This window comes from Equus caballus, chromosome 14 (assembly GCF_041296265.1).
Source record: "Equus caballus isolate H_3958 breed thoroughbred chromosome 14, TB-T2T, whole genome shotgun sequence".
Taxonomy (NCBI): Eukaryota; Metazoa; Chordata; class Mammalia; order Perissodactyla; family Equidae; genus Equus; species Equus caballus.
In genome coordinates this window covers 57,799,660-57,826,248 of record NC_091697.1, presented here as the reverse complement: position 1 = coordinate 57,826,248, position 26,589 = coordinate 57,799,660, and the positions used below count along the sequence as shown (strand labels likewise).

At 49.1% G+C, this 26,589-nt stretch overlaps 1 protein-coding gene across 2 annotated transcripts in view; it reads right to left on the bottom strand.

Moving 5' to 3' along the window:
* The window catches only part of FSTL4 (follistatin like 4), a 401,478-nt gene extending 377,019 nt beyond the window's left edge, over positions 1–24,459 (bottom strand). Inside the window, exons 1-2 of one of the 2 annotated variants that reach the window (XM_023617696.2) lie at positions 24,089–24,459; positions 16,214–16,349 (exon numbers count right to left, since the gene is read on the bottom strand). In XM_023617696.2, the coding sequence (XP_023473464.1) occupies positions 16,214–16,339 (126 nt within the window). In that variant the 5' untranslated portion in view covers positions 16,340–16,349; positions 24,089–24,459. The remainder of the gene's footprint in view (positions 1–16,213; positions 16,350–24,088) is intronic. The other variant, XM_023617697.2, reaches the window with a different exon arrangement.
* Positions 24,460–26,589: the final 2,130 nt, after the last annotated feature.

The window sequence follows — 26,589 nt, the reverse complement described above, 5'->3', positions numbered from 1 at the left end:
GTTAGCTCAGCTATACAACGAGATTCAGGGCAGTGCCTCTGCGATTGTTGTGAGAATGGAATACAGGCTGTGCAAAGAACGCTCACCATCATCCTCAGCTGGAGAAATGCATGCCCTACATCTGCCAGGTCAGGAGCTAGGCCAGCCTCCGTCACCCACACCTCCCAGGGCGGCCTCGAACTTGGCACAAAGGCACTTGGAAGCTTTGTCCCCAAGAGCCTGAATCTCTGTCCCCCTGAAGAGCAGATGCTGAGAAGGACAATGTTGAGAGAAGTGGGTGTTTCGTCTGTGCTTCCTCCAGAGGCTAACCCAGTGGATCCCATATAGAGATACTTTGAACAATCCAGAGCTCAGGCCGCACCCCAGACCAATTAAATCACAATCTCTGCGGCTGGGACACAGGCATCACTATTTTCTTGAAGCTTCCCAGGCAATTCCAATGTGTGCACACGTTTGGGAACCACTGGGTAAACCAAATACCTTACAAACCCTCTCCCCAGAATGAGGCCATCACACCGCATGTCATAATACTGCTTACTGCAGTGCTGGGCAGCCTCCAATGGACCACCACAGCCCCTGCAGGTGCTGGCAGGGCTCTCCCAGGAGGAGCTGGTAGTGCTGGCACAGAAACTGCACACAGTAGCACCGATTTCTTTCCCAGCAAGATTTAGTGAAGCAGGGGGATGCTCCAGCAGGCCTGTGCTCTCTTTCCACAGGGAGTGACACCGCCTCAGCCTCCAGGGCTCAGCAGATCTCAAGAGCCACTGGGTGCAGGTGGGAAAGGCAGGTTCAGCACCCAGAACTGAGAGCCTCCCCAGTGAGGGGGAGAAGGGAATGACTGGCCTGGACTGGCTTTGTGCAGCCATGAAGGCATTCATCTGGGCCCCGGGCCCCCGCCACACTGGTCCCCAGCTACAAGGTGTTAATCTCCAGGAGCTGCAGTTTGCTCAGCTAAGATGAGATTCAGGGTAGTGCCTATGAGATTGTTGCAAGAACTGGGAGCAGAAGGATGCAAAGAGCCCCCGATGTTTGGTGTCTGCTGTAGCTGACCAGTTTCCACCCACAGACAGCAGCTTGGAGATTGTTGGGCATCACTTTGCCCCCAGCCCGAGCATAGCGCCCAGAATGGAAGAGGTGCTTATCCATGTTTCTGGGCCTCTGGAGTATAAGGGAGGTCGATAGTTCTGCCGCAGCCAGCGGGCTATGATGGGGAGACAGGCAGGCTACAGGAAGGCTCCGATGGTGGGTACAGTGTCAACCGTGAACCATCAACACTTGGCCAGAGCTGTCCTCTCACATCTCTCTTACACCCACCCCAGGCTGTTGTCCCTGACTTTCTCTCACCCTTTGGGGCTGCCCATTGGCTCACTGGCTCCAGCACACTTAAATGCTGGGATTCCTGCCCCTCGACGTTCTGCAGAGTAGGCACTTTGTGTACCCTGGACCTGTATGTGCCCGGGGTATCCTTGCCCTGCCCACAGACAGCCCTTCCCTCCTTGCTCACAGGCAGCCCTGACAGCTCACCAGCCACGGCCATCCCATGGAATGGGAGCCGCAACTTCCTGATATGCTCACCCACCTAGATGAGGTAGGCATACCTCCAAAGCAGCCACCACCACACCTTAAGGAAGCTTCCTGCCCTGTGTGCCTGGGGCTTCCCTACCATGGCTGCCGCTGGGGAGGAGGGCGCCTTCCTCCATGACAGCCCCTCCATAGCAGGAGCACACAGGGCTTGCCTCTGGCAATAACCCAGCACTGACCCCTTTGCTCCCTTCCAACGGCTGGTGGAAGAGTCAGCAAACAGCCACGTTTTCCCACTGGGCTTCCCGACCCTCCAAAGACCTTTATCTGATAGTAACCACCTTGGTCACCGACACTGGGCGTCTTGCCTCCTCCCTAAGGTCAGGGTCCCAGAGCAGCTTCTGAAAGGGAGACAATTCTCATCAACCCTTAGAAACTTCCCAAGGCCAATTCTGAGGAGCTGAAACAAAGACCACCACACACCATCACACTTAGGTCTCCATCCAGAGTCCAGACACTCGTCTTCGCATGTGTCCAGGCAGGGCAGTGGGCCTGACGAGGCCCTGCCCTCCATGAAGGGGCAGATGCTCAGGGACCCACAGAGCAGTGGCAGCAAAGTCCCCACCAACCCCCCTGGAACAACTGGAAGGAAATAGCCAAAAAGACATTAATTCTCACAGGTTCAGTGCTGCCCTGCAGGCTGTTCCCCATGGTGGGAGAAGATAAGAGAAAGGTGTGCGTATTGGGGAGCTAGGGGGTGAATAGGGGCAGGATGTCCTCTACCACTCCCCACAGGGAGGGTCAGAGCTTGGCCACTCAACTCTGCTGCCCTCCGGGAGGTGGGGAGGCCTTATCTGGGTAATAGGGTCTACTTTGGCCTCCAAAGCTCAAAATCAAATGTCCTTTTAATAGCCTCAAAAATAGGTGAGGGGGTGGGCAGTAAAAGCAGAGCTGAAGTTTGTGAGGAGCACAAGCTGGACAGTCAGAGGGCCAGAGGCAAACCCCGGCTCCACCACTTCATAGACAGAGACCTCAAACAACTCGCCTAGCACCTTGAAGCCTCTGCATCCACAGGTATAAAATAAGCAAGTTAATAGTACCTCATAGAATCTTATCGAAAAGTCAAGGAGGTAATCCACTGAAAGCTTTGACAAAACGATACCTGTTTATTAGTGTTATCATCACTAATAGCTACGAAATTCAAAGAATTCCATATCAGGACTCAGAATTCCTATCAGGAATCTGGTCCTTGTTCCTATGAGAGAAGAAGAGTAAATGGCATTCAGACACGCAGCTCCAAGCTCCAGAGGCCTCCCTGCCCTGTCATCCCCACCCTAGAGGTGTCCCTGGCTCCCTAACACACCCCAACTCTTGGTTACACGGAAATAGACATCATAGCAAAAACAAGGCTCCTAATGCAACAAGACTTTGCACCTGGCTGGGAGCACAGCTCAGCCCCAGAAGTAACAGAGCATCTTTCACGTCTCATCTTCCGTGATGACAGGCCTAATTATCCCACAACAGCTCAACCGTAGTAGTGCTCACTGGATTCCACAGGGTGGCAGACCCTCTAAGAAGAGCCATGTGGTAAAGCCATGACTCCCCTCCCATGAAGCCCTTCTCTCCTCCCAAGAACAATTCCAGCTGAACCTCAAAGCAGCTGCACTAAGGAGCTCCCTGCAGCCACAGGAGATGGGACCCTGGAGTCACAGGGCCATGTCCAAGCCCCAAAGCCTGCTCCCCTTGAGTCAGTTTGGTGGGCAAGGCCTAGACTCAGGCACCAGGAAGGAGGGATGGGTCAGGGTACTCACTGGCGAGGTGTGAGTCAGCCTGTGGAGGTCAGGCCTCCCTTATAGCCTGTCTGCTGGGATAACCTAGGAATGGATATGCTGGGCTTCCAAGCTGTCCAGCTGCAGGCAGGCCAGGTTGGTGTGGTGAGGGTACCATTTGGGTAGATAGAAGAAGGTGGGCAGGCAAAGCAGAAGAGCAAAGATATAAGGCCATGTAGGCAGGCCTGAGCCTACCCCGACTCCGGCCCTGAGGATAGCAAAGCTTGACTCATAAAATGCCACACTTCTAAAATCTCAGCTCACATTGCTCTGAGTGCTTTCCGAGAGGTTGGAGGCTGGCCCCTCAGTCTCGCCCGCCCCCTCTACCCACAATACTCTACTCTCCCACTCCTCCTCTAGAGTCACCCAGCCCTGCACCCACACCCCCTGCTCAGAGGTCCTGGATGTCACCTCACCTATGGGGACCTGTCCCCCAGCCACACGGAATGAACGAGAGCAGACGTTTCTTCAAGTTGAGCCAATTGGGTCCCCAGAGACTAGACTTCCACTGAGTGGTCCAGGGCCCTGTAGCTGCAAGTTGGTGTGTTGGCAGGGCCAGGGCCACGGGGCTAATTTTACCTGATAAAGGCCACGGGATGGGATTCACAGTGTCTGGAGAGAACAGGCAGAGGAGAGAGAAACGGAAGCTGGAGATGGTACAGCTGGGAAGAAGTGAGATGAGGGACAGGCTGACCGAAGGCTCTATGCCTTGAGCCCACCAGGCAGCCTGTACTTGGCTCCAGGAGATCTCTGGAGCCTCAGGATAACCCTTCTTTCTATACGGGCATATTGGAAGGTGATTCTGCTCCTGGCCTCCAATGCATCCCTGAGAAATCACTTTGCAAGCAAGCCCAGATATCCACCCCAGCCAGTCTCTTCTCTCTTCCCCTCCCACCAGACATGGTCCTATTCCACCCCACACAAATACTCGGAGAATTCCACCTCCTTGAATACTTAAATACTCTGCCCACCCAGATCTCCACCATCCTCTCCACGGCCCTCCACCTCCAAGAGGTCCTTCCCAATCCCGCCTCCCACCCAGCACCTCTCTGCTCCAAACTCTCACGTCACCCACGGTTCGCCCACACTACTAACCAAAGACATTTTGTACCATATTAATTGCTCACCACGTGTGAGCAGACAGGTGATTTCTTAAAGCTCTCTTTATGATTCTTCTTTCTCCTTTCTCATAATCTCAAGGTGAGACATCAGCCCACATACAGGAATTTCCTGTAGAATGCAGCTCATGCCTATCTTTTCTTGTAACACAGAATAGTTGTTTTGAATGAGATTAGGTTTAAATTTTATTATACTTTTCATCTAGAATGTATAATAAATCACAGATAATTTTGTTCCAGTCAGCATGGCCATACAAGTGTTTTCATTCCTAAAAGTTACCAAACCAATCGGTATACCTAGTTGGACCAGAATGGCCACCTAGTTCAAGATGGGACTCTAAAGCAAGAGCTAAGACTTCCAGTATGACAGTTTGGGCACTGGGGTGGCAAGATCACACACTGCAGTACCCTAAGCAAGATGAGGCAGTCAGAGCAGTAAAGAGCAGTGCCCCCTCCCCACCGCCAGCCCAAGTCCTCTGAGTGGGACCTAGTATTCACTGAGCCAACAAGAGTGTCAGGCCTTACAGGTAGAACCACCTTAGGAGAGGTGTCCTGCTCTGGTGGACATGTTCTGGAAGGTTGGGGAGCGGCTCTAGTGAAAATTCTGAGCCCTGGACACCATGGGGCTGCTGCAGTCAGTACTCTGTCAGCCTGCATGGGTGACATTCTGAGACTTCAGCTTCTTCCAGCCCCGAGCCAAGCCTCTGAGGTCTCCAGAGCAGCTGAGTCATGGGCCAGGACAAACCTGTGACACGACCATCAACCACGTCCCCTCTAGGGAGGAGAATGTCTGAACCATGAGAACAAGCATCCTGTTCTGGGACCAGGGGTGGATGAATGGGACCAGAGAAGACAGGAGCTCTTTCTTCCTTTACTACTTAATAAATATATCTAATTTCCTTTAGGCTAAAGTTGAGAATATGATCACTATACTCAGGTTAGAAGAGATCAACAATTGACGTAGGTGTTTAATTCCTTTTGCTAGGTCAGATTCCTGTTCAGCAACAGCTAATTGCTCCATGCCCCTCCCAATTCCCCCATCCCACTCTCATGCCCCGCTAGTCCTCAAGCCCAAAGAATGGAATCACAAATCTCATTTCTCTTGAACCACTTAGCCCTAAGACCAGGCCAAGTGCACAGCTGAGTACTCGGTGGATACCTGTCGATGACTAAGATTTAAGAACACCAGATGTCCCAGTTGGCCCTGACAGCCCAGGGCCAAGAGACCCATACTAGGGAGGTAATAGTGTCCTAAGAAGGTCAAGTGGGAAGTTCTGCTTTGGGACACAAAGACATACTCCTAAGCTATATTGCCAGGCGAGGAACACCCAAGCATGAGGCAAAGAGTCCCATTCTTCACAGGCAAACACTAAAGTGGAAACAGCATATGTAACAACCAAACAGAGGAGAGTGGAGAAGGAAGAGGAGGAACAGTGAGGCATATATTAGAAGCACTTCAATTAGAGCATCGCCTGGCAGGCCTCTCCCATCTGACATCTCCCAGTGTGCCCACATGAAAGTCTCCACCCCTGGGATGGACACACAAAATGTGGCATCCGCAGAATCACAGAACCCTGAGGTCTTTATTATAGAGGAAGGGAAATAAATGGAGAAAGAGTTCTGTTTTCTATATTTAGACAGAAAGCTTTAAATGATGGAACAGCTTAATCAAGCATTTAATCCAGTTGTCCTAAGACTAGCACCAAGAAAAGCCATCAGGAGTCTTACACCTACTTGATGACATCTCCAAAGAGAACTTTTGTTCCTACCACCCTCAATCTCTTCCCTCCTTTGTAGGAACAGTTGGCAGCCACCCTCCTGGAGCCACAGACTATTTCTGCTGACCTGAAAATTCTAAGCACAAAAAGAACATCATGCATTTCTTCGAGTTTCTATTTCACTCTCTGGGTTCCCATTTTGGGTGAGGTTCTGGGGGGCCTGTCCCAGTGATGCTGGCCTTTTTGAAGAGGGGATAGCCAGGGCCAGGCAAGCCCCAAAGACCACTCTAGGAAGAGAGAGCAACTGAGTCAGGATTCCTCCCCGCTCCTATACATGTGGCCCATAATACTCTCTTAGGCTTCTAGCGATTTAATAAGGATATTGGAAAGACTGAAACTGTGATGGAATCCTACTATACATGGAAACCAAAGACAGCCAGGTGACTCTCACCTGGGATTTCTTCTCTAAGGAGTCCTAGAAACTCAAGACACTTTATCCAAACCCCATATCATGGCAAAATAAATAATAAAAGATTGCTGACTCATTCACTCAGTTACAAATATCTGAACATCCTACTGTGTACCAGGCTCTCCCGGACACTGCAGACCCAGGGGGCCCAGACCCCAGGCTACTTACCATTCCAGCAGAAAAAGGACCCTCCCACTCCAAGAGCCACCCTGCTAAACACTGAGTGACAAGCGCTGCAGCTGAGGTTGACATGCCAGGCCCCAGTGCGGGAGAAGCGCACAAGGGTACTTAGTGGGGTTGTGACGTTATGGACACAAAGCCGCAGCTCCCACTGCCACGTTCTGCACAGGCCCTCTGGGCCAGGTATTACGTGCACCATCTGAGTCAGTCCTCGTGACATGTCTGAAATCAGTGCTATTATCGCCTGCATTTTACTCACTGCTAACCTGAAGGTCAGAGAAAGTCAGTGACATCCCTCAACCACACAGCTGCCAAGAGAAGAAACAGATTTGAGCCACTGGGCCCCCTGACTTCAGGGGCTCTTAAGCCAAAAGCAGAACTGGAGATTCCTCAGGAAGCAGTGCAGACAGGCAGCCCGAGTGAGGGATTTAGCCCTAGCAGGCAAAAACCAACTCTGGGGTTTTAAAACAACAGATATCCTGGAGGAGAAAGAGGAAATGTAGAACATAGCACTTCACAGTTAGGCTGGGGGCTAGGGGGAGAAAGCAGCCATTTCTCCTGGAGCCCAGAGAGCTGCCTGCATCAGGCTGCCTACGCCACGAGCTTGCCCCACCACAAACCAAGCCAGCAAGAGCACAGAGGACTCAGCCTGAGCAGGGAGAGATGTGTTGTCAGGAAAGTAGGCCATGCTTAGGAGGCCCAGGCCACTTGTTGGGGCTGAAACCTGGGCTGTCATGTTGGTGTCTGTCACTTCTGTTGCCAGGCCAAGCTGCCAATTCCTGCACAGATGGTTAGGCGGCCAGCAGAGGTGGTTCTTTAAGCCAGTGAGTGGCTCACTGGTGATCAGTGGTATTCTCCGGAGAGGACTTTTGTGAGAAATAAGGGGATGACTTCTCAACTCTTAAAAAAAAAATACATGCACATGCTTTCCTCTCTCAATCCAGACCCAGATAAGTCAAAACCTCAAAGTTTAAAGTATTTTAACAAAAGTGACAGTGACAGCTTTCCTTTCCAGCTAAGACCTCCAGAAGGGTTTCAATTTGAACTCAAGTCCCTCTTGGAACACTGAGGAGGTCGGGGGGAGGGAATCAGGGGCCCAGTCTCCAAGAAGCACCAAGTAATCACACAGGTGACTTCTAAGAACTTCCCACAGATGGAGAGAAGCCAATGGTCTCCAAGGTGATTCCCTGTTGGCCAACCCCAGCCTCTTGTCAACACCGGCTTCTCCACCCCTCCCCTGGGCAGAGTGAAGCTGAAGTGCACCTTTGGTTGAGGGAAGACCCAAGTCCCACAGGCCACTCACCCTCCATTCTTCACTCCAGCCAAGAGCAAACTGTCTTGAGTTTTATTATTCCCTATGAGGAATAAAACAAGACTTCTTTTTATTAGGAGGAAGAAATCATCAGGCAAATAGCAGTGGTGTGTCATTTTTCATGAGCAGATTAAAGAGATGGCAAGAAATTTCAAAAACCATGAGCAAGAAATCCTGCACCCCACTCTCCCTTTAAAATCCAGTCACACCTGTCACTTCCACATAGAGAGGTGCTGGATCTGACAATGAAAACCTGTCTGCAGGTTGATCCCCCGCTCTTGTGCAGAAGGCTTGGGGGCCTCTTTCTGGGATAAGCACCCATCCCATCTTGGAGCTAGGTCTTTCCAGCTATGAAATTAGGACAGATACCACAGAGAGCACTGGACCTGGGTCTTAGGACCTGGAATCTCAATGTGGCTCAGACTCCAGCTCATGGGCCTCAGTTGTCAATGATCTTTGTTCAATGTCCCTGTGATTCACAGCTACGTTCTGACTAGTCCTCAGACACAACACACCTACCTGGGCAACATAGAATCTGCCAGTGGAAGGCTTCCATGGGATGGACTACCCTTTGTTCTGAAAGTATGGCTTTTTATCTTTTTTACAAATAAGAAAGGATAACAAAGGTGTAAATAAAGAGGTGATAGGGATTTCAGGAGGTAGTCTAGTTGTGTCTTTAAAAGAAAAAGTTTTCACTTTTCTGCTCTATGAAATTGAAAGGTGTGGAAACCACTTCTCTGAGCACAGTTTCCAGCACAAAGCAGACACTCAGCTCTTGCTAGACAATGAACAAGAGAATCATTTCAAGTTCCTTCCCAGCTCAGTATGCTGAGGACTCCCTCCTCCTCTCCCTGACACCAGCAGGTCCCTGGAGTTTGTGGCATCATCACACAATGCAGCGGAGCCTTCTTTGAACCCAGGTCTGCACTGAGGGGTTGGAGAGTATTTCTGGTCAAATAGACCCAAATGGTTCCACCCCCGAGGTAAGTGATGGAGAACTCCTCAACCACCATCGCTTCCCAAAGGACAACACATGAAGTGACTTTAGACAAACAAAGATGGGCCAGACCTTCAGACCGCACACCTGCTGTTTGCCCACAAGAAAGAGAGGTAGAACTCTATCTGAAAGAACACTTCAGGACTTCCTACAGGCTTCCTATTTAAAGGAATCCAGTCAGCAGCGAAAGATTTCAGATCTGAAGACAACCTCAAAGGGACCCGAGTTGGCGTCTTGACCACCCACTTGCTTTCCAGACGAGGAAACGGAGGCCCAGAGAAGAGAAGGGAGTGGCTCAAGTCCACAGAACTAGTTCATGCCAGGCTAGGCCTGGAATACAGAGCCTAAATGAGATTCCTGGGGTCTCATTTTGAAATAAGCAGACTCCTGGCAGACTGTGCTTCTTAGATGGTTCCTACAGTGCTTAGGGGGCTCTGCATGGTTCTACCTCACTAGGTCATCGTTCAAGTCTTGGAAATGGGTAAAAGGACTAAGGGGCTTTCGTCGGGACTTCAGAGAGAAGGTCAACCCATAAAACACAGGTGGGCCACTGGCATTCAGCACATGCCCGGTGTCACCCCCAACTCAACTGCCAGAGCTGGGCACTCACTCACTGACCCCACAATCGCACTTCAGAGCTCTCTTCCCCCACCTCCCCTCCCCTCAGCCTCCACTTCTGTCTGACCTCACTGCAACCCGGATCCTCCCCACAGGGACTATTTCCTCCAAAACAGGACTGGATGACACCATCCCTTGGAGAAGAGGAGGAAGTACCAGGTAAACCACTAGCTGCCCCTCCCCGCGATGCCCCTGCTAGAGTTCTGGTTGGCTCTCCAGCCTATAGCCCATTCGTGGCTGCGTTCTGTATCTCTACTCCCTACTAAGCCCAGAAGTGCTGTCAGGGAGACAGATTTTAAAGTTAAACTGAAGGGAAGTTACTTTTCTTTTCTGAATTTCACTATAGTCCTTGAAATATCTGAGCACAGCATGGGGCTACGAGGAACTGCTGGGCTCCAGGGTCAGCTGGCTGCCCCGTCAAGATGAACTGTTAAATGAGAATAGGCAGGTTTTACTTTTTAAAAAACCTCTTGGTGTTAACACCAGGATCCCATGAGAAAAGAGATTGGCTTTCTCTTGGTGCATGCCTTCCTGCCTCAAGGGAACGCCTAAGGCCAAAATGCAAATATGCGTGCATGGCCATCTATCAAGAGAGACGTCAGGCTGAAGGGACAGACAGCTTCTCAGCCACTGGGGCACATGTCCTCCACCCTACACGAGTGCGCCCAGCTCTCACTGCAGTTTGCTGGGGTGTTGCCTGCTCAGAGTACAGGGCCTGCCTCAACCGATGCCCTCCATTTTTGGAACCAGTGCCCTCTACCTCCCAGGTGGCTGGAGACAAGATGAGCCCCAGGAGCCTCATAGCAGAAACCAGAGCAGTGGAGGCAGAAGGATGATGGCCCTAGCTTGGCAGGACAGAAAAGTGGAGTCCACTCACATAGGGCCTGTTAGAGTCTGTCGGACAACCACATGGCATTTACTTCTCTCTAAATGGGAGGCAACAGCAATAACCCACAAGTCAGAGAGAATAAATCAAGCAGATGATTGGGGCCTGGCAGATCTGATGCTGCCAACTCCCCAAAAAATAGAAATCAGAGCCCATTTATAACGCATGGCCTGATGTCCTGATTACAGGGGTGGAAAGTTTCCTAGAGAAGCATGGATTATTTAGCAGCAGAGGCATAAATAAAGTAGCTAGATGAGTAAATGCTAAATTAAGAGGAAGAAGAAGAATGGTTTTCTGTGAACTCATAAATGTTCATTTTCCTGAGTCACAGAACTTTTCAGAAACAATTAAAACTCTGTCAACTATCATCTCAAAACCCTAGCACCATGCAGCGTGCTAACTGGTACAGAGCAGAAGGCTTGCGAGGAACCATGCAAGAGGAGAAACATCAGACACAAAGAAAAAGACGGTGACTCCCCTGAGGATAAAAATAAGACCCCAAAACACAGCAGCTGGCAGCTGTGGTCTCCAAAACAGCCTGGCTGAGCCCTGGGGACAGAAAGTGGGCAGGACACCAGCATGGGTGGCATAGAGGTGGCGATGGGTGGGAGCATGAGAGTGTGGGCTGCCCCTCAGGATTTAATCCCCTGCAGACAAGCCAGGGAGGAAGCCCAGGCTCAGAGATTAAGTTTACCTGTTCACCTGCTTGCTTGAAGATAGGTGAAAATGACTCTCGAACCCAGGCCACTTCAATTCACTTTTCCCCTCGCCTACCTGCCCCTGCCCTCAATAGTCTCACGTCAAGCTATTTCCTGGCATGACTTTAGCCTACCCACTTCTCTCCTTTTCTTGACTGCAGTCAGCATCATCATGTTGGCAAGAGCTAAAAGGGGTAGGGTTAATCACCAACGGGATGCATGGGGAGGGGGGTGAGGGAGGGGACACCTCTAGAGTTTTTCTGCCCAGAGTCCTCTGGGTCCGGAAGTAGCAGCATCTCCTGGAGCTCATGAGAAACGCAGAATCTCAGGAGCCGCCCCACATCTACTGCATCAGCCTCTGCTCTGAACAGGACCCCTGGCTGTCTGCAAGCACCCTGAAGCTCAAGAGGTCTAGAGCAGGACACAGCTAACTCAGGAGGTGGAAACAGCTCATCCAACGCCCCCGGAGAACTTGGAGTATTTGTCACCATCTTGAAAATGATGGATTTACTCACACAGCTGCAGGTGGGAGTTGTGCTCTCCCAATTTTACCTGAGAAACTAAAATGCACACCCTCTGATACAGAACAATCAGCAGAGAGCCACGGCCAAGTGTTCAAAGCCTAGAGAAGAGGCCGGCCACCCTGTCTCGCAGGCCAGAACCACACCTGCAGCACACCTCATAAAAGGAGTACAGTCTGCAATCCCAGCGCTCCACACCCCGTGAAAGGACCACTCGCACCTCTTGCTGAGACACCTCGCCCAGTCGCATCTTCTTTGAAAGCCAGTCAAATGCTGGAGTTGGCAACTGTGAGTGTTTAGAAAGGGTGATACTGCAGAAAACACACATAGGAGGTGCATTCAGCCCTGTCCTGCAGATGAGGTGTAGGAAATGCTGAGCATCCAGCCTGGACCCTGTCTGTTCACGGGTCGGAGGGAGCCAGTGCTCTGCATGCCTGCAGACGGAGTGAGGGGCGAGAGGGAGCAGAGATGCAAATGGGCAGACCTCACGCCCCACAGAAGATCAGCTGTCCTTCCCCAGAAATCAATAAAAAAGAAGAGGAAGGGGCAGAGGTGGGGGGAGAACATTACTAGAAGGGCAGGGGAACCTTAAATTCAATCAAATATATAAGAACAATGACACTTATTAGAAAAATATTTTCTAAAAAATTAATGCCCAGTCAGCAGCCCAAGTCTTGAATGACTAACCAGTGGAGAGAGAAGTTGGCGCATTTAAGGACTCTGCAATCAGGAGTCACCCTCACAGGAACAGGAGAGCCCCTGAGTGCAGTGAGTGTCTGGGGCCAACATTTGCAGGAAGGGAAAAGGACCAGTCAGCCAGGTAGGAGCTGCGCTGTCTTAGGCTGACCCCGGGGGTAGGGCGGAGGGGAGTCATATCGATGATTAATAGCACCCTATGTGTTTTTTTCTTGAAGACTTCCCTACGAAAGTTTGCAAATATTGAAAACATATGGTATCTGACCTCAAAGCATCCCTCTGGCCTGTAAGCACTGAGGCATATGAAGCCAACAATTTTAAAAGGAACCAATATTAATGTTTGCAGTTATTTAGTACATGTCTAGAAACTACAGGTAAGAGCAAATTTAGAAAAAGTTCAGTAAAATGCATGAAGGATGCAAAAAGCTGTGTAATGGCCACCATCCAATCCCAGAGCCCACTGCATGGTGGGCATGCAGGACCCAAGGTGGGGGACCCTCCACAAATGTCTGCCCCTCAAGAGGGGGTGGCTCTCTGCGGGCTGCCATCACATCACTTATAAAACTCTACCAATATTGATTTTACTACTGCATCTATCTATAACCAGGGCATAGGGCAAAGGGGAAAAATACAACTCTTCCAGAATTTCAATAAGTTGTATCTCTCAGAATTGTTTCCTCTGAATTCAGAATCGTATTAGTATTCGAGGCCACACTAGGCCACTCAAATCTTATTAAAGAGGCACTCCACCCAGCTTCATTTCTTGTTATCTACATGTGTAAAATGGTAAACTCTTTGAAGCTATTTCAACTGCAGTCTTTGTATATAAAACAATTTAACAAAATTCACATGTGCTATAATTGCTTTAAAATGCGTGAACACACACATATTGGTCATTTAATCCTTATTTACCCTTAGGACACTCAAGTAATTGGTATAATAACTTTAAAAGCAAATCAAATCTTATTAATGCTTTCCAAGTACTATAAAAATCTTAAGTCAATGAATGTTTTGTAAAGTACGACTATCAGGAAGAAAACACACACAAATATTTTACCATTTAGTTCCTGAAAAGGCTTTTTGATTTATTTATTGAATCTTAGGAGACTCTGTTGAAAATAAGACCGTCTGAGGAAACTGCTAGAGGAGGTTAACATGGTTTGGGCAGCGAGTTATGGATATATTAATAGCTACAACTCAAAGAAGAAACTACCCAGAACGTATAACACACAAGGACTATCTTGGATGTTGACAAGCTGTAAGCCTGGCTTGGCCCACAAATTGCTTACAGGTTTGCTGGGGAGACCATTCAGGTCTCCACAGGAAATGCACGCGCTGTGTAGGGGGGAATGTCACGCACTTAAATATTTGCTGGTCTAGTCTGAATTTTGACAGTACCAGGGTGACTTCATATCTAGCACCAAATGTTGAATAAATATCTATTGGCTCAAAAACACACTGAGCTATTTTGCTCTTAAAATTATTAAAGGAAGATAGGCTTCATCCACATTCTAAAATAAAAATATAAGGGTAAAAAAAGGTAGCAAAGATGAGCAGTTCAGAGAAAGAGATCAAAGGTGGTCGAAGAAGGTTCTAGAGAAAAGATAAGAAGCAGAGCTGGGCCTTGGAGGACGGATGACTCAGACATGTGGAAAGAAGGGACAGCATCCAGGCAGGAGGACCCTAGAGAGTAAGGGCATGAAGGGGCCATGCATCACATGTGACCAAGGTCAGCAGACAAATGAGTTACAAACACATGTTCTGCACTCCTTATCTGAACGTCTGCTGCGGCTGTCCCACGTCTAGGGCCCACGCACATTATCATCATCTCATTCACTCACTGACACAAGCGGACTCAATGGATAGAAGTTATAACACTTTACAAAAACTCAATCTATAGCAAAGAGAATTGGATCAATAGGGCGGCTGTTCCTGCATTCGAGAGCCTGCAGAGGCATCACTTTCTTTTCCTGAAGCAGCAAAATTCCTGGACCTGGGAGGCAACGGCATCTCCTGGGCTCTATCCCAACACGGGGAGAGGGCGGAGTAAAATTACACTCCAAAACAAAACACCGTGCTTCCTCAGAATGAGCCGCATCTGCTCTGTCTTGTTGGTACACAAAGTATTAGGGTCTTAAGAGCTAAGATAAAGAGGCCCTAAATTGGTATTAACTTACCTTCAATTTACCTCCAGCTAAATCCCCCCTTAATTGGCTTGACTCTTTTAATTGAAATAAGTGATTTAAAAGAGTGGGCCAATGAGCCGCAACAGTCAGAAGACTAAATAACCCTACCTGTGGGTTTGCCTGTTTGCTTTGCTCTTAAATATTCAACAATATAGTTGTAGGATAAGTGATCGTTTTCCCTCTGCATGGATATGAGTAAAACGATTAAGCCGTTCCGTATGGGAAAAGCTGTGCTCGCTGGCAAGTTGGCCTCCAGACTCTTTCAAAAGAGCATTAAGTTGTGTCCTTCATGGATTTAGATGGGAGAGATAGTGTTTCTATTTAATCGTCTGCTCACCACAAAAGGAAGCCACGCTAACTTCAGCAGGAAAAGTGTGCATTAAATTACTTCTGAAGCTCCCCGAAGATTAAGGCTTGTAGGTTTGGGATTGCATTACAATTAAGTAATAATGGAAGAGAAATAGTGTCTTTTGATCAAATAATGCATTAATCCTACCATACACTGCGTCCCGTTATTCACTCTCCGGTAATGTTGACTTTTTGAGGTAACTTTTCTTTCTCATTGCACAGGACAAGAAACACGCGCGGAGAGGAGAAGCGTGTGCACCGGGGAGGACAATGGAAGTTAAAACGCCCTGAAAAGCTCTCCTATAAGAATTAGTATTCACCACATCACAAAGAAAATCCCAGGTAGTTTTAGTGACAGGGTGTAGTCATTCCTTAAGGCTCAGCATATACGCAACATTTTCTGCAGGAAACCTGCATCCCTCATGAGCCCCAAATTCGTGAGGCCCACTACCTCCCGAGCGGAGCAGGGCTTGGCTGCAGGCCTCGAATCCTCCTCAGTACTTAGGACCAGAGTTCACTAAGCAATTAGCATATTGAGACCCCAGGGAGGCGTAGGCGAAGGAGTTTTTCAAGCTCTTTAGGAGCATTTATACACAGCTAACACGCCATTAATCACTCTCATCTGCTCATTAAGGCAGTCTCCCTTAGGACCCCCGCTTGTCCGTTCTTCCTTGGCTTGATTCTTTTTATCCATACACCTGAAAAGGAGTCCATTTCTTTTCAACGTATTTTATAATTACAAGACTTCATTAATTCACATGGGTTTGCTCCACCAATGAGTCTGCATTTCCTGAGTTTTATTAAATATACAGAAAGGCCATTCTCTTGAGGGTCCTTGTGGAAGACAAACCACGGAACCCCAGCTTGGCTTTGGAATCCATTTCAGAATTGGAGAGATCCGAGACCATTCCTTACAGCAGGCTATAAACCTCTGTCCATATCAACACGTGCTCCTTCCTTCTGTGCCCTACCAGAAAGGGGTACGATTTTAATTCACACTGTAATCTAATTGATCTAAACTAAAAATGGAGGAGAAATCAGATACTGAAACATTGAGACGCAATCAGTTTTAAATATCATCAACATCAAATGACATCAGCTGTCAGGGGACTATACCTCTGCCTGGGACTCCCCCACACCCACGCTGAGACCTCTGCGGGTTCCTGGGTCCATCCATCCCAGCGCAGCCGGCAGGGAGGCCCCGAGCAGTGTGAGATGCAGCCAAAAACCTCCTGGTTTCATTTTGTTGAGCCTGTTGAGAAAATGACAAATGCTCAGAGTTAAACACTGGAAAATATACACAAGTCATGGGGTACTTAGTTAGTACTTGTACTCCAGAATCAGATAAACCTGAGTATAAATCCTGGTGCCAACCCTTCTGTTGTACCAAGGAGGAGCTATATTACTTCTGAGCCTTAGTTTACCCACCTCTAAAACGGTGTCAACAATATGTACCTCATAGGGTTGCTGTTAGGATTGAAGGAGTCAGTGTCAGGGACGTAGTAAGAACTCTATAAATGCTGGCTGTTATGTAGAAATCCACTTGAAATGCCACTTACCACTACGTCTATAAGAACAAACCATGGGGAGAAAGCTGGATCACCTTTCTTAGGTTACCACGCTTCAGTTTCCTCAGAAAGCCTCTGGGGCTGGGCACACAACCAGTGCCCAATAAATGCTGGTGAGGAATTATGTTAATGTGCGGCACCCTGTGTGTAGCTGATGCCTCAGTTTACAAGACAGGGAGCTTCAAAATGGCATTTTAAGGTCTAACATTTTTGTTTCAAAACTAGTCATTCTTGTAGCAGAACCCAAGCATCCAACGGATAGATACTGAGATTTCAATAACATTGAAAGTGTCTCCCGAGGCTCAGTTGATAAATTGTCTCAAGTCCTAGAAGACAAGAAGTGGGCAATTCAAAGTAATCAAAGAATTACATGGATAAAAAGAACTAAAGATCAGCTACCAACAATATTCAGCTCCCTATCATGTGCGGGGCATTGTGCTAAGGGGACATGGACACGGGCTAGTCCATTTGTCCAAAGCCATACTTTTTTTTTTTTTTTTTTTTTTTTTTTAGGTCTCCACTGTGAACATATTCCGACCTTAATTTCAGTATCTCTAAGAAACACAGCCAGATAGAAATCATTGTGTGATATTTACCATTTTTATTCAAGGAAATTTTAGGAGTTACTGATTTCTGTGAGCACCACACAATTTAGCAGTGAATTGGTTGTGGGCCACACTGCATCCTGATCATGACTGGGAGATGAAAATACACAGAGCTCCTTGGGGGCTGGTACCCCATGTGACCTGGCCCAGGGCTGGTCCAGAGCAGGTGTCCCAGTCAGAAATGATTAGCTGCTTGAGGGACATTATAGGCTGTTTGAGGAGTCCACCCCTGCTTCCCCCCTAAAGCCAACAGCTCTGGGGGATCCTTACTCTAAACAAGAGGGGTTGGAGGTTCCACACGACCACTAGTGCTGATGGCAGGGCCACCAAGCAAATGCACTCCTGCCACATTGCAGGTGTATTTTGGCTGCCTTCCACTCCCAAACAGAGCTGCCTCTCCAGATTTGCTTTGTGTCCTCAGCTTGAGACAGCAATGCTCACAGGAAGAAGTCAGACTAAAAATAGTATGCATGTAACACCAGCCTACGAAAAGGTAAGGTTAAAAGTTATGGCTATCTTTTAAGAGAAGGTGTCTCCTTGTTTTAAAGAGAGTCCATAGGCTCCCACTCCTACATCTGTTTTTTCAGCCATTCATCTTTGACATCTGTTGGCAAAGCTGAAGCTACTTGGGAACTAGTCCAGGTGGCCAGTAAATATAATCTGAAGGTCGCAGTCTCGCCACCATCAACACCTGCTCCGTGCTCTGAAGAAGGCGGAGTTGACCAGAATGGTGCAGCTTGGGCTGCTACCAGGGAGAGGACTGGAGCATTATCAGCAGCCACTCAACTCTACATTCCCGATCTGGTGCTCTAGCTAGGGCATGTGAGCTCTCAGAAGGATGGGGAGGAGTGAAAAATCACATTCAGGACTAAAAGAACAAAAACGTCTTTCCCTAACTGCAACCAGTTTTTCTAAAAATAAATAGGGCAACTCCCTACTCTCCATAAATTATTCTCTTCTGAATGCAGAGCCATGTCCCGGGGACTGCAGGAAGCAGTTACTGGATTTTTGGGATTGTGTTTAAAACCAGAGACAGTAATTCAGGCTAGAACTAGAAAGACATTGCTTCCTACTCCACTTTTATTAATTCCTCCCTACTTATCCACTATCAAACAGTGCTCATGGGGTAAGCAGACGTATAAAAGGTCTTCTTTTCTCTCTTTTCATGCTTTGAGCCCAAAATAAACTAAAAACAGCATGATAATCAAAACTTATTCTGGATAGCACACAGATGTCAATTCCTGGAGTCATGAAATATTCAAGTTACAATATCTAGTATTTAGTTTTCAATTTTCCTAGTAATCCAAGACCAATTATTTTTGATGTTTTATTATTAATGGATAGCATCAAAATAAAGTCCAGTCATTTCAACAGTTATTTTGGCAAGCGCCAAACCACTTCATTTACGAGGGTGCACCCAGACCTCCGGCGTGAAGCCAGCTGTCTTGAATTGTTTTCCAGGAAGCTGGAGATCCAGCCCCGCAGCACCTGGAGTCGTCTCTGGTTTCATCTGGTTCGTGTTGAGAGTCCCCATAAGACTTTATTTGAAGACAGGAAAATACATGAGCCAGGCCAACCACTGACATATTCCCAGGTGGCCCCTTTGTCAAGTTTAGCTCAGCTCGGCCACCACTAGATAGGACTTTGTTTGCACGGCGGATGTGTCCTAGATGTCATTTTATACTCGCGGTGATTGACAATTCATTACATCTACAGCAGTAACAGCCTAAAAATTTATAACTCAAGTTTTATGACAGTTCAGTTCATAAAAAAGAATTAATGTGAGGTCTAAATCAATTTTGATGGTCTAGTAACTAAAGAGACTACGTATTTAGTTAAAACTTATATAGCAATTACTACATGTTAGGCAGTGTTCTAAATGCTTTACAGGTATACCTCATAATCCTCATTTATACGCCACGAGGAGAGCCATGATTACCCCTTAAAAGATGACAAAATGAGAGAGGAGAAGGGTCACAGAGAGGTAAGCACCCTGCCAAGGCCATGTGGCAAATAAGCGGCAGAGCTGGGACTCCGAGCCAGGCGAGTGGCCTCGGCGTCTGTACTCTTAGAGCCCATCCTCTGCTGCCTCTCAATACTTAGCAATATTTTATTTTGATGAGCAGTTGTTTTTAGGATGATGGGGGAAAATCTATATAGAGCAAGATAGGAGGCTCGGGGCCCCAACTGTCTCCTTTCCTCCGAAGGCTGCCGAGAGCTGGGTTCCTCCAGCTTCCACGGCTCCAACCAAGGCTAAAGGAGCAAAGCCAGGGGAAAGCCACGCTGCTCCCCCCTCGTGAACCCCGCCCCAGGATCGGGCCACTCGGCCTGCTCTGCTCAGCCCTCATGGCTGCTGTCTTTATGGACCAAGAAGGTCTGTGGTTGAAGAAAGAAACCATGAGGAGATGTACAGAATGCTGGGCAGTGGGAATGCCCCTCAGCTCACCGGGAGCACCGGCATGGTAAAGACAGCCACTTGGGGGGAAGTGGCTCTGTTGACTAATTACTCCTCAAATTCAAATAGCCCGACTAGCCTTCAGACAGAAGAAAATACAACAATCTCCCCATTATAGAAACGGGAAAGTACCACCAATAAGATCACAAACCCTCTTTGTCAACCTAGAGTTCCTTTTGAAATCAACTTAGGTTTATAAGCTTCATTCAATCCATGCTAGAGTCCTAAAATTGGTTATAAATCTACCTGAGATTGTTCTCATACTAGAGTTGGGAATACCTTTTCTTTCCAACAACTTGAAGCACCATCACTTGATATTTAAGACACCTCGTTTCCGAGAGTGCTTCACTGCTTCCCCCGGGGGTTCCCACCTGAGACGCACTGTCCCCATGCTCAGGAGAACAAGATGCCAGCCTGGCCACTGCACAGACAGGACACCACAGGCCCAGAAGGTTAAGGAATTCACCCAGTGTGTGAAGCCAACTCAGCAGTCAGGCCTATACTAAAACCCAGGCATCGTGACCCCTAGGCAAATGTTTTCTTTCTTACATGATCACAAACTTACGTATGGAACATATATGCATTCTCTGGCTAGACAGACTTTATTTCGCTCTTTGTTTTTGCAGGGCCTCCATTTAGTGCTACACGAGCCCCACTAGATCATCTACCCGCTTCTTGTGAAACCACAGGATTTCCTGGTGTTATAATGTAAGCTGATATTTGTACTATTACTTATTTGTATTTAAAATTATAGAGGTACTACAAACTTGTACGATGTAACGTTCCAAACGCTGACCTGCTTTTTGAAGAAAGGTGAAAAAAGATGACATAAGAATATAAGCAGTTAGGGAGGAATAGTTATGAATATGTAAATTCCAAATCTGCACCATCAGAGAATACACACCAGCCCGTAAGCTGTCTTTATTGAACAGGGTCAGAGGCCAGAGAGAAGCACTGATATTAAATTGTAAAGGGTTTAATACAAATTTCTTTTTTCTCCTCTGGGAACCAGCCCTATTTGGGAAAAGTGGGAATTCTGATCCTTCGAGTTCTTGGGGAGATTGTTTCCCATACTCTGTCTCAGCCCCTCTCCCAGAATGTGGTAAGACTATCAAACCGGACATTATGGATTAGCCACATGGAAATGGCTTCTCTTTGTAACTGACAGGACCAAAAATTATGAAAATGATTTGGCAGAAGCAAGCGACATCACCCAACCTTGAAGAGAACAATAAGGTTTGTGACACTGAGGCACCTGCATTTCCAACCTTTGTAACTGAAAAAGCATATGCACTAGCTGGTTACTTCAGGTGCATTTTACACACGGGATACTGGCAATTAACAAACAGAAACCAACTAGGGACCAGCAAAATCCTGCAATCCTCTTCTGTAGTCTGCCCAACGTTAAAAGGGGGGGAAAAAAGGGCCATATAAACCCTAACCCAAAAACAGGAAGCTATAGATTAATGTCTTCTGAAAGGTTTAGGACCCTAGTTTTGATTTGTGAGTGCTGTAGGAAAAAAGAAGAGGGTTCAAAATTCCTAAGATAGTCCCTAAAATAGCAACCCAGGGAAATTAGGAATACGGATATATCAGGGTAACCCTGCAGCAAGTCATAATGAAATTATATTGCATTTTCTATTAATTATCTACCTTATATCTTTGGTTAATTGTTTCAACATTTGATAAATTAGACCCCTAAATTTGTGTGCAATATATAAACCTATGGCATTCCGATTTACCATGAAGTGTCACACACACACGTATGACTTCCAGGAACTCTCAGCCTTCCAACATTCAGATTATACCTCTTAAGCATCATGTTCTCTCGACTGCAGTTTTATTTTACTTGAAGTTCCATGCCTCGTGTTATGCATCAAGAGATAGAAAACGTAAGAAAAGATGTGCTCTAAAAATAACTACCTAATTTCATTAAGTTAATAAGCACACAATTGATCACACAAGTAACACAAGAAGGTTGACTTTGCAGAGAAATACCAAAAACGCAAAACAGGAATTAAGGTAGATTTTTAAGAAATCTTGACTACTCAATGCCAGTTTCTGGAATACAGTGTTAAAGTCAAACAAGAAAATCACAACATGAAGATCACAAACACACACACACTCACAAAAATCCTGCAGCCCTTAGAAGGGGAAGGGAAGAATCCGGTGTGAGCGACAAGTCAAGGTAGGAAGCGCCAGCCAACCCTCCCTTAACCACCTCCAGGACACAGCCAACATGATACAAGTTCTCCCAATGCCCAGACAAACAAGCTGGCCCCTTTCTGGAAGAAAAAGAGCCTCCCTGGAATTAACAAAAATTGAGGGTGATTAAAAATTTCTAAGAGAGAAAAAGCCACTGGAACAACTTTAATGAGCAATTTTAATACACTACAGTGCATATAAAGTAGACTATCTTCTTGCATGACCTTTGGCTCAGCCTGACGTCTGAGGAGAGGAGGTGTCTTTTTTCCTAGGATGGGAAGAAAGCTAACATTCAGCTGAGTATGTCTAAACAGAAGTGGTCTAGCAATGCTGCAGTGTCTTCTCACAAAACCAACTCAGGAAGCAGACACGGGCCCTGTGGGGCATCTGCTCACATCTTCTGTCTCAGCTACTGCCTGACGGTTGCTGGGGCTCTGGTGTCGTAGAAGCCAGGTCATTCACTCCCCTGACCATTTGCTTCCCAGGTGAGACCTCCACCTGACCACTGCCCAGACCAGAGCCTGTCCTGGGAGCCAGAGGGGCAAGTACAGAAATTGGTCCACTCCAGAATTAAGAGGACACTGTTAAAAGTTACCTCTGACTTTCCCGAGCCTGGTGGTAGGAAAATAACTTGGGACTTTTGAGAAAAGTCCGAATTTCTTCCTGATCCCTCACAGATTGTGATATAGGCTTATTCCGGATGCACATTTTGATTGACAGTTATCGTGCCACCTCCAATTGAAATTCTCTTTATGTTTTGCCCAGAGAAAGTGGACCGATGTTTGTATCTCAGGGACCCATCTAGCACAATTCCTGGCGCACGGGCTTGCAACAAATTTAGGAAGGGAACAGACCAAAGCTACCAGCACTTTCACTCGCCGGAAACCTCAGCGGAAGCGACACCTAGAGGAGAGCGGAGGAGAGGCTGCGGAAGCGCTATTCATCAGCGTCGGCGACAGTTATCAGGAGCTAGGTCGGCAGGACAGCGCATGGGGACCAACTCTCTGGGCTAGATGCAGACCTAGCAGGACCCAACTCCGCCAGGCCCCAAGAACTTCCAGTAGAAGGATGCACAGCACGGGATGCTCACCACGTTCCCGGCTTCGTGAGAAACCCTACTGCTTCCAGCGGGTTCTGCTCCGGCAAGAGTGGCGGGCGCTGAAGTCCTCAGGTGGCAGGCCTCCGGCGCAACGCACTCAGTGCGCCGCTTTGTCAGCTGAAGGGAGCCCCGAGGGCTCGCGCCACGCTCGCCCCCAAACTCGAGGCGACACGCGCCCAAAGCGTAGCGCTCCGCCTGCGTCGCCCAGGTCCCCCCGAAACTTGGAACAGGTTTCCTTTGCTGGAGCAAAGAGGGGCGGAGATCACCCACAGTAGGAGCTCTCTTAGGATCAAGTCCCCTGCCTGAACGTCCCCAAAACAAACTGCTCCCTAGAGACTCCCCAGCAAGTAACAGTCGCCGCTCGCTGGGAACAGCGACCAGTCCGGCAGAACGAGAGCCGCGGGCTGCCCGGAGCCGGGTTGTGTCCTGGGTCCCTCCTCCGCCGAGCCCCAGACGCGGCGAACCTAGGGGTAGTGAGGGCCAGGCGAAGCGCAGCCGGCCCTTCGGGCTGCAGCGAGGAGACGCAAGTTTCCCGACAAAGCTGGAGGGAGGGGGTAGTAAGGACGCCCGCCCCGCGCCCAAGCCCGGGGCCAAGGGCACAGGTCCGTGCCAACGGGCCGCCGCTCGCCTGGCTCGCCGAGGCCGCTCCGAGTCCAGAGCCAAAGAGCAGCGTCTGCAGGGTCTCAGAGCCTGGCGCGGGCTGCGGGTTCGGCCCGAGCGGTTCTGCGCCGCGCTCCGCGCTCCTGCAGGGTCACTCTGGTCCCTACTGCAGACCCGGGCCACAAGCCTCTGCGCCGCAGGCTTTACCCCGAGTCTTGGCCTCGGCCAGGGTAGCCCTGCCGATCCCGGAACCGGTGGTCCCATGCCCGCCGCCCGCCAGGCGGGCAAACTTGGCTCTCCCAGCGCGGGCGGTGAGGACAAGCAAGCGCCCGCGCCCGGCCCTGCAGGGAGACGCGGGGCCGCGGGCGCCGGGACCCCAGCCGGGCGCAGCGGGACCGGTTGGTGGCGGCGGCGGCTTGGCACCCTCCCCGCGCCCACTCAGGAGCAGCGCCCGCGTACCTGCGGCGGCCGGGGCCGAGGGGAAGACCAGCTGACCGGACTTGGGCGGGCGGGAAGGAATGCCCCGTGGCGGCGACCCAGCTCCGCGTCCTTGGGTCAGTCTCTCTGGCTGTCGGCAGGTCCCGGGCACGCTGGAGGCTGTCGTGGCTGCAGTTCTCTGAGCCGCCGTTGCCCGCTGCTGTGCCACTGCTGCCGCGGCTGCCCTATTTCTGCCGCCGGGACCGGAGCCCGTGACGTCACCCTCCGGGCCCCGCCTGCCCAATCGCCGCCACCTGTGCGCGCTGCGCGGGGCCCGCGGCAGGTGCGCGGAGCAGCCGGGCGCGCACGCAGGGCGCTAGGACTCCCGGCGCTCCCGGGACCCGCGGTGGGGCGAGGGGGGATGTGCGTTCCTGCTCCGGGCTCGCGTGGAGCTCGGCAGGCGACAATCCCCTCCCAACCCCCCACCTCCCAGCACGCCCCTCCTCTCTTCTCTTCCTGTCTCCTTCCCGGGCCAGGTTCCCCAAGGCTGTGCTCTCAAGATGCACAACTGGTCTTAATCAGCGGCCAAGGCTTGTGGAGCCCAGGCGGGCCAGTACACCACACCAAGGAAGCTGTCCCTGGAAGGAAAGTCAAGTGATACTCCCACTCGCAGAGAGCCAACAACCTGGGAAAGAGCAAAGTTTTTCTTTTTCTCTTTTAAATCTGCCCTCTCTCAACTGCAGAATCTTAGGAAATCCTGGGCATATGGGGGTTGGGGGAGGGGGGTGGGGGAGTCCCAGGTGACATTTGCCTAGCCTGATCAAGCTGTGACCAGAGAGTCCCTTCTCCCTTAAAACAAGAAATTCTCATGGCCCTGACCTCACCCCCAAACCTAGGTTCCCAAACCTTCCTGGATAGCTTTTCAATATCCACAATTTTCAGATCCCCCAACCAGGTGGTCATTTTGCTTTTATTAATTGGCCTGGAGATCAGTCCTGGGCCCAGATAAACTGGAAACAACTTTGTAACAACGAGGGCTCCCAAATGGTCATACTGTAGCCCCATGCTGGCATCCAACTTAGGAGGGAGGCCCTACCCAGGCCAGACTGGTGGTAACTTTGGGCAGGAGCCTCTCTGGGGATGGCCTCCTGCTCTGGCTGTGTGGGCACCAGGTGACTTTCTGGTTAGGGAAACAGTGTCTTATCCATGCCCCTGTGATCTCTCCTGGCCTAGAGGAGGGGACAGGGAAGTCTTTTCTGAGGATAAGCTTAGTTAAATATCAGGAGAAGGGGAAGAATAATAGAAAGCTGACATGGAGGAAGAGGTATTACACTTGCCCTTCCATTCAACGGATATTTACTGGGCTCTCCTATGAACCAGGCAACGTGCTAGGTACTGGAAACACAGCATGGATGGGCCAGCAGGGTCCCTGCCCTCACACAGGTTTTGGTCTGGGGTCCAGCCCTCCCTCTCCCACTGCCTGGCTTGTAACCCAGAGTCATACGTCTGCTATAGGTATCAGTTTCCTCATCTGTAAAATGAGGAGCTGGATGAGACCTGGGTCTTCTGTGTCTTCCCACATAGATACCATGATTGGAGCTCAGAAGGATATAGGCCACTCCATCCTCAGTGCCCCCAGGCCTTGGCAGGCATGATGCTTTCTCAGATTTGACCATGAATCTTTGCCAAGGCCACCCATGACTGAAACTCTGAGGCTGGCTTGAGGCCAGATTCTCTGCAGCTGGATCGGGGAAGGAATAACACTTTCCATCTTGGGAAAAAGAGAAGAAAGACTGGGCATACAAGGGAGCAGGGAAATTTGGAAACATGCTGTGCCTCCCTCCGAAATTTATTTCTAAATCCATGGTCAAAATGGAGCTCAGAGGCTGGGTTCAGCTCCCTCCCACACTTAGAGGAATTTGGAAAAGCAAATTTCAGTTTTCAGTGCTAAGCGCAAAATCCCTGAGTAAGCCTAGAGGCCCTATTGCATAACCAAGGCAGGCCTTGGGGGGCTGTTTTTAATAACTCAGGGTCACATGTAAGTGAGGGTCTGTAGATTGACCAAGATCAGAAGTAGCTCTGTTTGATGCAGTGAACAGAGACTGCACTTCCATAAACTTCCTCTGCTTCCTTGAGAAGGGGGGAATGCAGCTGCTGCAAACCAGATGTACGGAATATCCCTTAGAGATAATGCTAACATCTGAAGTGAGCTATTGTGACTACTGTGCATAAAATAAGAGCTGAATTAAAAGTCACCTTGGAATAAAAAAGGTGAAGTGTGAATGACGAAATCAAACAAGCCTTTGGGGAAGCAGCATCAGATGCCAGTAGACCTTGGCACCTCTTTGAATTGCTCTGTGCTTTCACCTCTCAGGGCAATTCTTGGTTCAATAATACTCCCAACTTGTAAAATAGGCTAGATTTCACACAGAGAACTTCAGAATTTGCCTGAAACTCTGTTTCAGAACTTGCAAGCATACTGATGATTCTCAGTAGCCAACTAGGATGCTTGGCAAAAAAAAAAAAAAACCCAAGGCTAAGTT